The following is a 17,912-nucleotide window of genomic DNA, read 5'->3' as shown; positions in this document are numbered from 1 at the left end:
AGGACACATTATTTTATCTTTCATGTCTGAATTGTTCCATGATATTTGGGAATGTGTAAATTGCTTCCTTTTTTATAAAACTGCATATTGTGATTCATCACTAATTGAGGTTTGTACTTAATAGTGCCGTATTGTTTAAGTATGCCATACCAAGTAGGACAGCTTTTCCTAAGGAAAATCAGATTCTGAGCTTGAATCAATTCTCTAAAAAGCACATTCCTCAGCAGAAATAGCAGCCAGTATAGAACTGTTATGCACATGCATCATTACAAATTAACAAGCATTTTCTAGAGAAATGGTCATGACCTGCAACAGCCCTTGCAAAAGTCCCTAAGTCATGGAAAGTACCAACCTAACCTTGCTGATGGGAAAATAACTAATGCCTCTTATTTCAGACTGAAAATATCTCTATAAAGATCCTTGTATTCCACCAAGGACATGCTAAAAAAAGGAGTGCTGGCAACTAGCAAGGTAAACAATGAAATGTTCACTCCTTGAACTGCGAGGTGCCCCAAAGGGATTTTAAGCTTCACTGAGCAAATGTGTGAAGTGGAATCTTTGGGAGACCATAAATAAAACCTCTGCACATTTCAGAGTGAGGCCAATTATGCAGTGTTATGTGAGATCACACTGATAAGTACCAAGGAAAGGAGATACTTTGAAATGTTACACCCTGATCCTGCAAGGATTTATGCATATGAACACATTAATGTAAACAAAGTGATCCTACTCAGTTCAGCTGGACACACTCACATGAGGAACTAGTTGCAGTCTCAGGGCCTAAGGCTTTAACAATTAGTTGATACAATCTAGAGTAACAGAGGTTTGCAGTTATATTTCACAAGGTCCTCAGGAGTTAATTAGCTGCACGTGTTAAGACACAGTGTCCTACAAAGTCTTTGTCAGAACTAGTGCACGGACAAAGAAAATCGAGTAGACAACATGAATTTCAAAGTCTCCATTGAATGTTAGTGCTAGAAAGAAGAGCTGATGTTTCCACTGTGCCACCATCAACAGCATACAACAGCACATCATTGATTTCCAAAGTGCTTGCCATTTCATATTAATTTTTTTCTCAATTTGATAATCCTTGTGTAAATGTTTTTCAATTTTATCTCATGCGATCACAGGACTTTTATGTTTATCCAGGCTTTAACATATTTCCAGCATTTTTGCTGCCCGTTGAAAACATTCACCTCTCTTGTACTGATGTTGCAGTCTTCTGAGCAATCTGTTGTAACAGCATCCTTCACCCAGAACTGCCAATACTTTTTTTTTTTCAATGTTATTCCTCCAGAAGCACCACATTTTAAGTATCATATAAAATTCACATTAGTATTGTTCACTATGTGCCAATTCTACAGTGAAGATATGTCTGACTGGATACAATAATTTCAGAAACTCATTGCTGCATTTGTCCCCAACCTCAGGTATGAAGTGCAGGTTGTGTTCAGAAGCTCGGATCTAAATAACTACAAATACTTGTAATTAATTTTGATTGGATTATCATTTATCCATGCTCAATGAATCCAGTAATAAAAGTTAATAGTGGTTCATTTCCAGTTAGACTTGATGGAGAGCCATGGATTATTCCACACAAAACACCTATGAATTTATAACAATGTCCAGACTCCAAGTAAATATCTAAATATAAATTCCATATTCGTTATAGGAAATCTAATGGTCAACTCCAAAAACTTAAGAAGCGAGTGCCTGCATCGAGGCTCCAAATTTCAGTTCAGCACAATCACTCTCAAGTGACCTGCGCATTACCACTGGCTTTACACAGAAAATTGAGATTAAAGGACAAGCTTTAAAAGCCCAAGTACCAGTTTTTAAATAGAAAGACTTCTCAGAAATAAATGTCCTGCATAATTCTTTCCTCTGCTAAATTATCTACAAAAATAATGCAGGATTTGGCATTCTTCAGTTTATGGTATTCTCTGGTTTATAATATATCATCTATAGATTAGAAGTGTGAATGGAAAAGCTTACCTCCCTGACTTTTTCAATTGCAGTGCTGAAAATATAAATGATAACGAGCCACTCTTGTACACTTGGTCTTGGTTCCATTTTCACCAACACAGTGTAAGTGAAGAGCATGAGAAAAGCCATGTACGCCATCTAAAAAACATGCAGTATATAATCCACATGCACTAAAAATCTGCAAACATAGACTATAGGTAGTCAGTCAAGGGGGCACTGTCTATTATTTGAGCCCAAAAGCTTTCCTCCAGTTCTACAAAATATTCTTTAATGACAATAACCTTAGACATAATTTATAAATTAGTGCTTTTGTGCTGAAAAAGTGGGAGCAGAAGATGTACTATAGCACCACATGTGCACCTAGATCCCAAATTCATATATAAGACAGATTATTTTATCTTCACACAATTCCTTGAATGTAAAGGCAGTGCTGTGCTTTTATCCTAACCTTCTGCAGGAGCAAGTCAGTATTCTCAAAGCTATCTGAATCCCTGCTGGGTAATCAGTGCCCTCCAAAACAAAAGAAGAACAGCATCAGGTGGAAAGTACATATATTAAAGGTACCAGAACATGCTATAAAGGTACCTGAGATAATATATTAGCAACCTATAAAGCAGTTAATAATAGCCTGTTAAAGGAGTATCAGTTTACAAAGATGGTGGTCTGACCCAACAGCCTGATCTTAAACATCCGAAGCTCTACTGAAACTAGGTTGGTTTCTAAAATTGACTCAATAAATGCATATTTCTCTACAATAAATATATGTCCTAGAGATGAAAATTCACTCCTTCAGAAACAGTTCCTAAAGAAAGGGACACAAATATCTGTGAGGTATTTAAGGTCAGCTTCAAATCTGTCTCTGCATGTGCAATTAACCACTGTGAAAAGCTGTGCTCCTGTTTTATTTAGTTTCTTATACTTTCTCTTTGGTTGTTTTTTTGTTTTGGTTTGTTTTTTAATACAGATTTTAGCAGAAAAAAAATTTCACTTAATTGTGAGAGAAATATTTAAATGTCTTCACATCCACCCCCACCCCTATGTGGCTGCAAATCCATGCTAGGCAAAGTAAAAGCATCATCAAGGGGTATTTGAGGGATCAAAGGAACGTTTTGGCAGTCTGAGTTCTAGCGTGATGACCAACCGTGTGAAACCAGAACTTGACAATTGGTGCGTTGTAGAACTCATAGATTTTTCTAGTGCCAGGCAGGTTTCCTCGTCCACCATCTACTTGGCTTTCATCGAACTTCTGAGCAACCTTCTCCACATCATAATCCTTCTTTAAAAGGAAACAGTATTTTAAAAATAAGATAAGGTTTTGTCATGTTAGGGGGAAGACAGGCACAGATGCTTAAGCTTTGTTATGAATATACAAACCATTACGGTAACTTCATTTTCTCTGGATATAAACATTTCATTTGCAATAAAATGTGCACTTTTCCACTATAAATATTCATTTAGAGTTTGCCCGTATGACTACAGGCAGTGGACTGGGCATTAGCAGACCTGAATCCACTCCTGTTTCTGTCACGTATTTCTTCAAGTTTTTAAGTGAAGTCACTTAATCACTCTGTGTTTCACTTTTCCCATCTGTGAAAGAGCAATAAATAACAACTCCCAATGTGACATAACTGTGTTATGCAGAACTACACTAACAGCTGTGGCATATTCTGCAATTAGGGAATGACTATCACATCTCCTCTCATGTATACAGAAAATGTCAAGACAGAGAAATTCTGAATACAGGATCTAATTGCTAATCTTGATGTACTGCACACCTGATTAGAAGACAACGATAAAATAAGTACTCCCTAACAAAGATTCACCTACAAAAAAATACAAGTAACTTCTTGATTATTTTCAGTAAAACAAAAGCAACAAAAAACCCAGAAAAGAAAACACAATTGATTTTGCATGCAGAGTCTGACACTTGTTGGAGTACTTCTGCGAATGTACAAATATCTCATGGCTGCTGAGGCATAAGAGCTGCAGACACACAGCAGTGGGCAACCAATAAAACCAGATGGTGTTGAAAAGAGTTTTCAGAGATGAAGAAGAGAGAGGCTTGGGTGAACTATAATAGGTAATAGTTGGGCAAGGCTGAGGGAACCAAACTACCTTGTTCCATTTTGCTTCAATGCTAGCCAATTGTCTTGGGTAATACCAATGCTAAAACGCATTGCTACAAGACAGCTGCACTTTTTATGTATTTATCCATACTACACAGTATTTCCTAGGGTTTTCAGGGGAAAACTGATTTGTTTTTGTCCCATTAGACTCAGAAAAGTGCTAAACCAGAGAAGCTGATACACAGAATCATTCCAGTGTGTTAGCATCAGATCCTCCAAGGTGAAGGAGAGAATTCCAGCTACAGCAGGTCACTGGAATGTATGTCTGTGTGTGCAAGATGTTCACACACATAACACATTTACATTGTTGAAATTTTCTGTACATTTTTCTGTAATATTTCATATCAAGAGTATTCAAGTATCTCAGTCTACTGGTTTAAGCAACACTCTACATTAGATAAAATCAGAAGGTAAGCTTATTGCTAATACTGGAAGAAAGCAGCCCTGTGTGAGGCAGGTCAAAACACTGATTACACACATTGCTGTGTTCCCTTCTGCCACATTGCAGGGCTGCATATAATTACAATTGGCCTGTTCTCAGGATCATACCTGTTACCCATCCCACAAAAAAAAACATTTTTTAACTGACTATATTAGACAGGCACTGCAGGAGATAATGACTTGGAAGATTTTTCTGCATCAGAAAGAGAAAACACAAGTGTGACACTGACAGGCCTACCACGCTGCTGCAAAGGTCCACAACAATTCACTCTGTTTTATTTTTTTTTCACAAATTAAAAGTTAACTGATAAGGTCTCAAGCAATCCAAAATGCTTATCTGCTGTTAGACAAACAGAGCAGAGCAAAAAAAATTACGTGACGCTTCTCACTTAACAATCTTGTTGTCACTGGTTAGGACCTCAGCAACATTTACCCTTTTGGATGGAAATTGTCTGTGTCTGCCATCCATGTCAGACTGAAAACTTTTGGAAATTCTCAGTTCAAGGAATGCTTTGTGCAGAATGAGAAAAAGAAAGGACAGGCAATTTTGCTTAGAAGAAGTCTGGGGGTATTCAGATCTTAAAAGGCAAAGCCTTCACCTATTCTGGTGAAATTCCACCAACAAGCCTAAGTGGGACCTATGGATTGAGAGCCATCCTGAGGAGAAAGACTTGGGGGTGTTGGTTGACAAAAGGCTCAACAAGAGCCAGCAATGTGTGTTTGCTGCCCAGAAAGCCAACCATGTCCTGGGCTGCATCAAAAAGAAGTGTGGTCAGCAGGTCAAGGGAGGTGAGTCTCCCCCTCTGCTCCACAATCACAAGACCCCACCTGGAGTACTGTGTCCAGTCCTGGAGATCCCAGCACAAGAAGGACTTGGACCTGTTGGCAAGTCCAGAGGAGGGCCATGAAGATGATCAGAGGGCTGGAGCACCTCTCCTATGAAGAGAGGCTGAGAGAGTTGGGGTTGTTCAGCCTGGAGCAGAAAGGCCCTGGGAAGATCTCATTACTGCCTTTCAGTGCCTGAAGAGGGCCTACAGGAAAGCTGTGGAGGGACTACTTACGAGGGCATGGTACTACTTACAGGATGCAAGGTAAAAGCTTTAAGCTGAAAACCGGTAGATTTAGGTTAGACATTAGGAAGAAACTCTGGATGGTAAAGGTGGTGAGACGCTGCAACAGGTTGCCCAGGGAAATTGTGGAAGCCCCATCCCTGAAGTGTTCAAGGCCAGGTTGGATGGGGCTTTGAACAACCTGATCTAGTGGGAGGTGTCCCTGCCCACGGCAGCGGGGGTAGAACTAGATGATCTTTAAGGTTCCTTTCAGATCATTCTGTGATTCAATGATTCTACAACTTCGTGCAACCACAGTTCCCTTCAGTGTTTCAGGACTCAGCTCAGGTGACTACATCAAAAGCACAGTGCTTCTCTTGTGTTTTCAATGGCATCTCTGCTAGGCTCAAGCAATGCAGAAGTAGAGATACCTGGTTTTTCAACAAAGAGGGTTAAAGCTAGAGCTCTAGAAGGGCTACGATCTAATTCAGGAAAAAACATCATAAGGAGAGACTAAGAGTGAAGGATGGCCATGGAGAGAGGGAGAGGCTGTGGCTGAGATGCAGGTAAGAGGTTGCTGGCCCGGCAGAGTGGGAGGAAGGAGGGAGTTTCAGAGGAAGGGACCTGGACTGCATCAGCTCTGCTGTCTCCCTGCTTTGGATAGCTCAGCTGGGCAACCTGAATTGAGTTTTATGGATGTGATTTTGTGTACAATATGAAATGATTCTTAGGTTATTTGTTATACAAGATTACATATGTATTTATGTGCAGCTTGAATAGATTTTATGCCTGTGTAACTGAAAATAATTAAAATCTCATTGTCCTTCTGTGAGGTTAGGAAGGATTTTCTAGTTATAACTAGTACAGAAGTGACACCTAGCACAGATGAAGTGACTTGGCCAAGGTCAGGGATAAAACCAGGGATCAAACCCTCATTTCTTGAGAATTGAGCCCCAACAGTTCCAGCTGATCATTTCCTCCTAACTCCTCAGGCTTCTACTGTGGTAAACAGGCAATCATGACACGCAAATGACTGATCACGTCAGACTAACCAGAGACAAGGCATCTTTAGTGCTGGTTGTACTCTGATCCCCATGATACCAGGTGAACTGGTGGAAGTCTTGAGACTGAGGCACATGAGACATTTCTGCCTTGCTTTTAAACTCCAGCATCAAGATGGTGGGAGGCAGGAGAATACTCATTATGACCTGAAAAAGAGACACAAGATTCAGGAAAATAATTCAGCAGTGACAGCATAGACCTGAGGCCATACTAAGCCATGGATGGTGCCTGCACAAACCCTATGCAACTTCACTGTCCTGGGAGTGAGCCACTTGTGCAAGGAATCTCTATATCACACCCCTAAAAAACTTCACAGAATGCATTCTCCTAATGTCATCCTACAGCTGCTTTTGCAAAAAAGTAAACTGGAGGCAAGTACTGCCTTCCGTCTCTGCCTTTCTTTTCTCCCCCAGATGTGCACATTTCAATTTACGCTTAAGCACACTGGTTGAAGCTGCACTAGACATATTCATAACCACAAATACATGTATAAAGCATCTACACAGCACCTCAATGCTCAGAAAAGCTGGAGTGACATTACCTTAAACCAGGAGTTCTTCCGCATCTTCAGACGTCCCATCCACATATCGGTCAGCAGCATCTGTGTGCAAGTATGGGACACGAAAGGCCGCAGCCCCACAGACACTGCTAGTTTTAAGCAAGTTGAGTTGCTCCAGTTTTTCAGTTCATAGGTCAGTAATTTCATGGCCATCTGCTCATTTTGTTTGAATGCTTTTTCCAGCACATCTAAGGCAAGCTGCCCAAATTCCCTAGAGCCAAATGAATTAAGAGTTAATATAACAGCAACAAGTCAAAACTCAGAACCAGTGTTGCAGAGAGGTTGGTTTGAAAACTCCGTTAACTAAAGCTCTGCTAACAATCTCAGTATGTCTTCTCCCATTTTTCCCATTGCCTTATCAATATAACTAGTGAAAAATAATTTGAGGGGTAAATCTAATATTTAGTTCCAATCACAAGGTTTAGGGTCATTCTGGTTTCTCTTTTTTTATTTGTTTTGTTCTTAATCTCAGTCAGCAATCAAAATTGACCCTAAAAAGTCCTGTGTACTTCCTTCAACAGCAGACAGCAACACAGTGAGCAAGCACTGCAGGCAGCTGCAGAAGCTTCTTCTTTTATATTGGCTCTTAAACATTCGTAGGAAGACTCCTCAAGGAAGATACAATTTCCTTTCATTAAGCTTTGGAGCTGCATGTAAAACAAGACAGCACATTTTATTGTACTCTGAATATGAGGCCTTATGTCCACAAAGCATACAATATGTCATTAATAAGAAAAACTACCATAAAATGCTAACATTAAACTACAAGCTAGAAGAAAATTCTTTGTCTACTTAATTTTTAACACACTCATTTATTTCAGTATACACTTTTCTTTAAGTCTTACACAAAGCAGGGTCTAAGCACTGATATTAGTTTGCTCATTACCACATTACAGATTTGAAAGGTCCAACACACGTGTCATACTGCTTTTTAACAAGTTGAAGGAAGCTGTAAGGGAAATTTCAGTCTTCACCTTGACCATTAAGCAGACAGTGAGCCATGCATTACTCATCCATATTTTAATTTTCAAATATGCAACTAGTTAACATGCTAATAGCTTTACTTTAACTCTTGGCCAGACTGCACACTGATACAGAGCTCCGTTATATAATATGAATCATGAGCATCTGAAAGTATTTCTTTTACACTCCACAGTCCATGGTACCACCAACCTTATGAACTCTTAGTGGATTAGCAAAATACCTAACCATTCAAAGCACTGCAGAACTTTATTAAATGAAGTGAAAGGAGAACACGAACTTTGAGTATTTCTTGAGTTCTTCTGAAGTGTCATCCACCATGTTGCTCTGTTTAGCTTCATGTGCCATTGCCCTGTAAAGTTTACAAGCCACAACAGCTTTGACCATGGCTTCTTCTCCATGCTGCCAGAAGAACATTGCCATCCTCTGTCTTTTCATTAATACTGCCCAAACCAGGAGGTCATTATAGGGGTAGATAAACCCAGGTGACTCATAATTATCTGCAAAGTTTATATCCTCTTTTGGTTTCTTCTTACACTTGTGGAAAGCAGTGGATCTTTCCTATTAAAAAAAAAAAAAAAAAAAAAAAGTCTCAATGAACCGTTGAGGTTAAGATGTATGTAAATAAAAATGCACACAAATTTAAATTACAAGTAACAAACTATTTGATCGTTACACACTATTAAGTCATTAACCACAGCTAGGATCATATTCAGATTACCAATGCTTAGAAGCCAGTAACATTACTGGAGGAAAAACTCTCCTTTTTCTGTACCCATGCCATTTGCAGTCTTGTCTTCCATAGTGTTTGGCAGTCTCCAAAATCTGTGATACCAAGACCCTACTTTTAGTCTTTTCTTGTAGTTACGTCATGACAGGACAAAAAGCAATCAGTAGACTGAAACATACACCATGGACTCGTGATACTTAATGATGTTTTTTACTGTCTGCCATACTTGTAATGTAAACTTGTTATACATTCATGTCTGGCTATTTGTCCACTAAAAGCAAAGAAAAAGTCTTACTTGTATAAGTGAAGTTGTCTCAGTGCTATAAAGGGTTCATTTTGGCTCAGACTGATTTCAATAAAGCCATTTATATTCATTCTACTTTATTATTTGTCTATCAGATGTATGTATGTGGTGATCTTTGCTCTTTTATCATACTTTCTTAGAAAGAAAATATTCTCTCATCATTTTCCAGGTATCAGAACTGCGTTTCTTTTTAGCAGGCTTGCTGAAGCTACTTTAATAAGCAATCATGAGAAAACATCTGGAAAGTCAGAGAATTCCTACTATTGCTTCCAAATAAGAAGAGTTCATACATGCTTGATGTTCAGATGTCTGGTGATACCACCTTTTAGTGAACAAAAGTTCTAGGAGGAGTCTGTGCTTGATTTCAACATTAAAATGGCAAGATCTGTATTTCGTGAACAGTGAGCAGTAAAACGTTGCTTCTATAGGAATCTAAGTAGAATTATAACTAACAGCATGACCAGCATATGTATAAAATCTCTTAGTAAAATTATTAGCAGCCTCATACATTCTAAGCAAAGTCTACAATAAGCAATTATATTACCTTGTATTTGTAAGGCTGTGCTGTTCTGAAGAACTGAGAATGCAAGGTACTTTCAGCAGATCCCATTCTACTACCTGTCTGATTACTCTGATGAAGGGAATGAGACAGGCTCTGGGAAAAACTGGAGAGTACTCTCTAGATCCAAAGGTGCACCATAAAACACAAGGAGAGAAACGTAAATTAGAGATTAAGTTTGCCTGTACTTACTTCTGATTGCAATGGTGCATGTGGAAACTAATGTTATTCAAAGACTAGTGAGTCAGCAATCACTTTAACTACCACTGGAGCTTATAACCATCAGGGAAAAAATACCTTGCTACATCTAATTTAGAAAATACATACTTTTCTGAATCTCTAAATTAAAAATTCTGATCTCACCAATAGCATCCACCAAATACAGTAACAACAGGACATGCCCCCAACTGCAATCACCCAACCTGGAAGTTCTTCTGAGTGCCTACCTCTATAAAAAGTGCCATTAAAAAACATGCCTTTAAAAGACATACATTCTCTTAACTATGGCTGATCATTTCCTCCAAAGGATGGCGTATGTGTCATCCCTGGGCATTTTGTTCAGTGTTGACTGAGAGGGAAGAAGGTTACTACCTGAATCACTAGTACTCTTCTATGCAGTTTTTAGTTATAGGATTGTGTGGTTCCACCCATTGCTGCTAAGGTCATATTTCATGAGGATACAGTGAGGAGTATTACAACTGCTGAAATATCCCTTCTTAAAAATTATTTTAAGCCAGGGACACACAGGAAGCTCTGTATCTGTTTTCCTATTCATTCCAAGGAACAGCTTTCATTTCTTCTCATTTTCCCTGATCACCTTGCTGTTCTTCTATTAGTCATGAAATCTATACAGGGGAAGGAAGATTTTTTATGTTTGTTTTTAACATATGTAAGTACTTCAACTAAAGCCCAGTTCTAGTCCAAAAACCAAGGAGAATCCTTATTCTGTAAATCTGCTCCTTCTGTGATGTTGAGAATTATATTCAGCTGAGATGTTTAGGCTGTTTTCAAGGTACTAGTTTTGGAAAGTCAATGGGGAAATGAAAAGTGTTAGCATGTTTGCACACTGTTGCTCTGAGGCTGTTTGTTCGTTTGTTTGTAGAGGTAACGCTATTGATATGTAGATATGGCACAATGCTATGCCATACAGTAAAACACCTGAAGCATTTAGAAGGTGCAGAATGGCACACACATCCAAGCACAACCCCCTGCCTGCACAAAGTCACTGTACCATGGGTGCAGCCTGGCACATCCAGCATGCAACTTCCCTTGTGATGGCCACTGCATCATGGAAAGACTTCTGCAGGGCAAACCGAGCTCATTGGCCTGGGCAGAAATATGAACCACTAGCACTGAGCTGCTTCTAAAAGATAAGACATTTGCTCAAAACCTGGGTCAGGGATATCCATGTTTCTCTTCACTGTGCTGACATGCTCTAAGTCTAGTTCAATGCCTGTTGAATTAAGTATTTCTGTGGCACAGTTCAAGTTGCCAGAGCAGAAACATACAATTTCTTTGCAATAGGCAAAATGGTGGTTGATACTGCCTTGTTGATGGATGTCAAGCAATGAACACAACCCAGCTATCAGACACAAAGGTGAATTTACTGAACTAATAATTAATTTAACAATCACCAGTGGTCTGGGGGGGGCAAGAGTAGCTTGGTGAGGGATTTGTCCTTTTTTATTTGCAACCTTTCCACAGTTGCCTTCATAGAACAGACAAGCATGACACATATTTAACTGATGGTCTTCAGCCAAATCACAATGACAGCCTGAGCTATTTTCATGTGTCACATTTTGGCTTTTTTTTTTTATGATCCGTAGTAGCCATTTCACAGAAGTTACCTTGTGTTTTCTGTAGAGATCATTGTAGAGAATTCGGAAATTTTTCCTTGTGTAGCTGCTCCGATAAGCTCCACCAAGAAGGTACTCTATCACCAGCCCAATATCAATCAGTGATATCTTGTAATCCAAGGAAAGGGTATTCTGAAACACCAGATGTCACAAGCATTTCATGATGTGATTATATGCAATGTCAGACCCCTACTACTATGAGGAGGTGCAACTGAGAGCTCCTGCATCTGTCAGGAAAGAGTACACATTCCTTAGGCATATGAAAAGTGTGATGTCTACAGTCCACTGCACCTGCATGGCATAGGGTGAACATTCCAATGTTCACTAGACCAGCTTGCATTCAAAAGTGAAAGGAATGCTTCTTCAAGTTATTCACCAACAGAGACACTGAAAAAATTATTCTCCTGACAAGAGAAAACCATCATGGCATAACTCGCTTAATAAACTAGTTCATCAATTAAAAATTAAGAAATGGATGAAGCATGTGTTGAATTTTGTAGAGTACTTCCTTGAGTCTGATCATCTCTTGTAGAAGTTCAAGGATGTACGACAACTAGAACAGCAGCTGCACATGCATTAGCTGTAGCTTCTGAGTCTCTCACCACTTGTGTTTAATGCACTACTATTTCCCAGTTTACCTCCACTGTGCTTCCAAGACATGAGGTTTCTGACAAATTCTCTGAAGAACAGATTATCTTCAATGCAGATTTTAAAGATTATTGGTAAAACCTTAAACCACAACTCTTGAAAGTACAAAATGAATCTGTAGAAGAACAGGGTCTGAATGCATAATGGTGCTATGTATTCCTAGCAGTGTATACCTTTCAGACTGTGAAAAGTAATTTTCTTCACTAAACTGAGGTTTATTTCAACAGACTTTAGTGGCAAGACTCAACATGGCTAGCTAAGGCACACTTAGAAGGCAGAGGGAAAGGCAAAGGGAACAGAAGGCACCAACACGCTGAGCACTCTGGGGCAAAAGCATGCCTCACAGGATAAAGCTTTGTCATTGAGAGTTAGGCAAGAATTTCTGACTCCTCTGCATTACAAAGCGTATTTAATGCTATCAGGGCAGACTGCAATCTATCTCGATTCAAATGTAGCAGCAGCAAAGTTGTGCACACTTATGGAGAAACTATTCTGAAATACATGTTCACATCACTGTGCTGACTGTCCTAGCTACTGTGTTACTATCTATAATAAGATGGCAACTGCACATTCACTGAGCACTTTTGCATTCTTACAGAAGCTCAGGTGAAAAAGGCTTTTTGGTGTTTAGACCTGTTTGCAGGTCCCAAGTGTTAGCTTACCCAGCAGCATGGAAAGTTTTGAAATCACGCACTTGTTTTCTACCTAAGTTCCACTATTCAATTGAAAGATGCAAAAGCTTCCCTATAGATGTGAGTTTTCTCAGATTGTCCCAAGATGTAACCATGGGAGAGCTGTCATATCAAGGGGCTAACTACTTCAGTATCAGTGAGAAAGACAGATTCCTCAGCCTGGAAAAGTTTAATGTATATTAAAAGCAGAGATTTTCTATATCTATTCCATAAATTAGACATCAAATAAGTCTATCTGTATGGGAAAACAAAGAAAATAGCTTGCTATGAAGACCAGAATACACTACAGCTATTTATAGAAGCATGAATGGGATTAACATGAAAGTCACCCACAGTAAGAAAATCATACTAGAAATCCCACTACTTGAGACCACAGAACTCTGCAGACTGTCAGACTTACAATTTATTTAACCTTAGAGTTCCACATCCTGGAATGAATAAGCCAACTAATCTAGTTTTGAATCTAGGCACCTCCTGCAGTGAAGACTAAATGCAGAAAGAACCGCTTATCCCTTCCTGGCTAAGTAGTACTGTGAGGGACAACGGATAGCAGGAATACGAAATAAATTAACTGTGTAGCTAAAAAAAGAAGGCTACCACTACACTACTAACAGAGCCAGTGCTCCATGCAGTAGTCATGTACTGCCACCTTCTGTTCTCCTAGGCAATGTAGCACATTAAAACAGGATCTTGTCACTGCTCAACAAGAAAAGACTTCTTTAGCTTTGGGGCAAAGCAAAAAAAAAGAAAACCTTAAAGCAATGAGCGTAATTACTGCAGTAATTCTCTAAGTCTTTTGTACAATCACTTCATAATCTCACTTCAGTAACTTGAGAAAGAGTCTGATCCACAACAACCATTTGACCTTGAAGTTAAGGTACAGGACCCTTGGGAGGATTCAGTAGTAGTATTCTAGTTAATTACTTAGGGGGATCAGTGGCATGAAGATAAAACTGCTTCATAGCTATAGAAGCGTAGTTATGAACCCATCACTTCTAACCCTTTAACTCCCCTCTATTACTTAATTGCAGTGTGCCAGTGGACAATGAAGTTCTAAGCTACCATTTTTGCTCCCCAGCCTTTCCTATGTCCATTACCTGTTTCACATCTTGAACTAGGTGATGCAGAAGTAGATTTGATGGTCCTTGTTTCTGTAGTGTGAAAAGATAGCAAACAAACATGTCACATACATCAATAAAGTAAAAGAAAGTAGCTAAGAGATCTGGGCAATATGCTACTGTGATTCAAACTCCCGACACTCAAACTCATCCTACAAACGTCTCAAAAAACTTTCAATACCAATCTGCCTCTATCTTAAATTTTGACATATTCTAGAAAGAAGTAGGTATCAGCTTGGTTAAGCAACAATTTTCAGCAGCACAAGCATGTACCAGATTCAAATGCGAACATATCTCTCATGAGCTTCAGGTGAGTACTCAATTTGGTTCACGTCAGTGACTCAGAAATAAAAAGCTGGGAAACCAATCAAAAAATCTAACATTATAATACAAAATTATCAAAACTCATTAATTTTCTTTTTTCTTTTATTTTTTTTTTTTCCAAAAAGCCTTCATAAAAATGTGGCCTAGTTATCAAATCTCTTAAGCAAGACAGTACTCTTTCTAGGGATTCTTATCTAAGGTTGTACTACTAGGATTTCAAATACTCACTATATTGTAGAGTTCTTCCAAACGAGATATGGTAAGAAAATGGTGCATGTTCACTCCATGCTCTATTAACAGCTTCACAAAATCCACACGGTCCATCACTAAGGCATCCAACATTGCCTGTTCCAAGGCACCAACCTCCAGAAGGTCAGAGATGAAGAAAAAGCTTAGAAAAATATGATCTTCTTTTAGAAATAATAAAACATTCCTGAACAGCTAGGGATCTCTTTATCACAATGATTTGTCTTCACATATATTTAAAGCGCATAGTACAAAAGAAAAAAATAGCTGGAAGAAGTGTCTGTGTAAATAATTCAACAGAGAGGGGGAGTAAAACTGAGTCTCCATAAACCCGATGTCTGTAGAGATTTCTACAAATCTCACTTTACAACCGGACTCAATAATAGATTCCCTACTCTTTAATTTACTTCAGAAGATAATGTACGATAACGGCAAGGGTTGAAGAAGCCTTTCTTGTTTGACATACAACAAAAGCCATTTCAAGGTACTGTATTTCAAGATCTCTCTATAGAACTTGAAGTTCTTTAAAGCAGAATTCTTTTCAAATATGAGAGAGAATCTGCATTAATGTAAACTCTCAAAGACATCATGAAGCAGGGCTCTACCTACAACAGTGACCAAATAGTGAAAGCACTCTACTCATGGCACTTGCACTGAGCTCAACAGGATTTCTACTTGCAAAATAGCAAAGGAGTTGGTCACATAAGGTTCACATAAATCCAGATAAATAATTTCTACAGAACACATATGCAAAGAGAATGCAGGGGGGTCGGCAGAATGAGGAAGATGGCACAAAAATGGGGCAGGTGTTAGGGCTAACTTGGCACATGAAGTTAGTCCTTTCCATGTACAAATTTATGTTTGGCAGAAGTCATAGTAAAAGATGACCGATAAATGTTACAGAATTGTCACACATGAAAATAAAAGTTATGCACAGTTTCTGAATTATTGGTGTTTCTCCCAGAAACATCTTGCAGTGACTGTTCTCACACTACATTTCCTTGAGCAGTCCCTTCCTTGTGCTGGTGGTGTGTCTAAAAAGGTTTAGGCAGATGTCTGGTAATTACTAGAATGGCATGCTGTTATAAAGTCCATTTGGGACTGAGCTGACAATTAAGGAAAAACATAATTACAGCTGGTTACAATCTTTTTTATCGGCTGAATTTTTCAGACCAGTTCTAAAAACAAACTGCCACAATGTATGCATAACTGTGCATGTTTCCTTAAAACACTGAAATAGATAGAAAAATACTAAGACTGCATGGACAATCACCTAAAAATTGCTGCTTGGCTATCTAATTCAAAATTTGAACACGTAAACACAATAAACATGCACAAAATGTAGACCCTGACTGTCACAGGTCTAGCAGACCCTGGCAGTTGGAGTGGCACTCCTTTAATTAAGCAACCAATGAAGTCAAAAGCAAACTGTAAAATTGTGCTTGTGCATTTCTTTTCTTCTGTTTTGTTTTCTTTTTCCTTCTGTACAATGCATGAAGAAAATATTGTTGCTTAAGATTTTTTTTCCTGCTTAGTCAAAAGAAAAACTTTCAGGAGTGTAAATCATTCTATTTTTTGCTTGGAGAACCAGCAAGAGATATAAGGCTTGTTTATTACAACCTCTCTACACCTTACTTGAAGGGGAGAATATATTCATTATTTGACAACGGTTTTTCTGTCAAAATGGTGCTGAACAATTGCACTGAAACAGATATGAACAGGTATGTAGATCTTTTTAAAACATAGCAGAAGCAGAGGAGCAGGAGTACTGGGACTGCCAGTAAAACTGTAAGGCCAGAGGATGATCAAGGTGTAAAAGAAACACACAAGAAGATAAGGCTATTGTAGAAATGATAAATGAATTCATTGCCTCACTGCTCACTACAGAACATCTTAGAAAACTTCCTACATCAAAGCTGTTCTTTATGGTAGATAAATCTGAGGAACTGTGTCAAATTGAAGTGTCAGTAGAAAAGATTATACAAGACATCCATAAAGATGTAGAAAATGTCAGAACCAGGTGGTATTCACCACCAGTTTCCAGAGAACTGAAGTACAGCTGAAATCAGCCCCTCTCACAGCACAGTGGAAGACAGTAGAAAATACGGTAATAGTTAAGAAAAATTAAAGAGTGTACAAGCTGTCAAAGTACAGCAGATCAACACAGTTGGAACTCTGTAATGAAAAATATGACACTACAATAAGGAATAAGCAATAACAGCAATATGGGCAAATACAGTAGAGTAAGAGGAAGCAAGGTAGGTATTTTGTGGAATGAAATCAGAACTCTATCAGAATTTTGGCAGAGACAATAAGAATAAAGCTGTCCAATTGATGCTGTACATTTGTATCCCCACAAAAGCTTTTGATGACACCTCCCCTGAAGGACTTCTAAACAAATTAAGCTGTCACAAGGCAAAAGGTCCTCCAATTGTTTAACAGCTGATCAAATACTAGGGAAAAGATTATAAGTAGTGGTGGAAGACCAAGAAAAAACACAGTTTTAAACACTGACTTGACAATACTTGTCGATGATTCAAAAACACTCATAATAAAACTGATTGGGAAGGGGTATGGAAAAATCTCAATATGGGCTAACCAGCCAAAACAAAAGATGAAATTCAATATTGGTAAATAAAGAATAATGTGCAGTTGGAAAACAACCCTATCTGCATGTCAATCTTGAAATTAACTCAGAAAAAATGTTAGTAGATATACCATCCAAAAGCATCACTGTTAGCTGGGTATAAGTTGGAAGAAAGTAAAAAAGGCATACAGATTATTAGGATTTATACTTAGATTAATACAGAATAATGTATAAAACATTAGTAATTCTCTAAATATCTTAATGAAGAACACCATATCTTGAATGTGGGTACAGTGCTGGTCTGCCTGTCCCAAAGGTGAATCTAAGAGCTAAAAAAAGTACACAGAAGAGCAGAAAAAATTGTCAGAAATACAGAAAAACTGAACAGATTATCACCTTGGGAAAGGTAGGAGGGAAAGGTGGGGGAATATGCAATAGGCTCTAAAATCTTCTGTGTCAAAGCACTGGGGACTAGGAATATGTTATTTGTTATTTCTCAAACACATAAAATCATAGAATCATTCAGGTCAGAAAAGACCCTTAAGATCATTGAGTCAACTGTAAACCTCACACTGCCAAGTCCAGCAGTAAACCATGACCCCAAGCACCACATCTACACATCTTTTAAATACCTCCAGGGATGG

The 17,912-nt window shown here is 38.6% G+C and overlaps 1 protein-coding gene across 1 annotated transcript in view; it reads right to left on the bottom strand.

The window, feature by feature from the left end:
* The window catches only part of TRPM6 (transient receptor potential cation channel subfamily M member 6), an 89,080-nt gene that overhangs the window by 37,338 nt on the left and 33,830 nt on the right, over positions 1–17,912 (bottom strand). The window contains exons 12-20 of the mRNA XM_051643556.1: positions 14,664–14,798; positions 14,091–14,144; positions 11,645–11,785; positions 9,783–9,917; positions 8,485–8,765; positions 7,206–7,434; positions 6,655–6,810; positions 3,128–3,262; positions 1,996–2,124 (exon numbers count right to left, since the gene is read on the bottom strand). Of these exons, the coding sequence (XP_051499516.1) occupies positions 1,996–2,124; positions 3,128–3,262; positions 6,655–6,810; positions 7,206–7,434; positions 8,485–8,765; positions 9,783–9,917; positions 11,645–11,785; positions 14,091–14,144; positions 14,664–14,798 (1,395 nt within the window). The remainder of the gene's footprint in view (positions 1–1,995; positions 2,125–3,127; positions 3,263–6,654; positions 6,811–7,205; positions 7,435–8,484; positions 8,766–9,782; positions 9,918–11,644; positions 11,786–14,090; positions 14,145–14,663; positions 14,799–17,912) is intronic.

This window comes from Apus apus, chromosome Z, assembly GCF_020740795.1.
Source record: "Apus apus isolate bApuApu2 chromosome Z, bApuApu2.pri.cur, whole genome shotgun sequence".
In the NCBI taxonomy this organism is placed as follows: domain Eukaryota; kingdom Metazoa; phylum Chordata; class Aves; order Apodiformes; family Apodidae; genus Apus; species Apus apus.
This window is presented reverse-complemented; position numbering and strand designations above follow the sequence as displayed.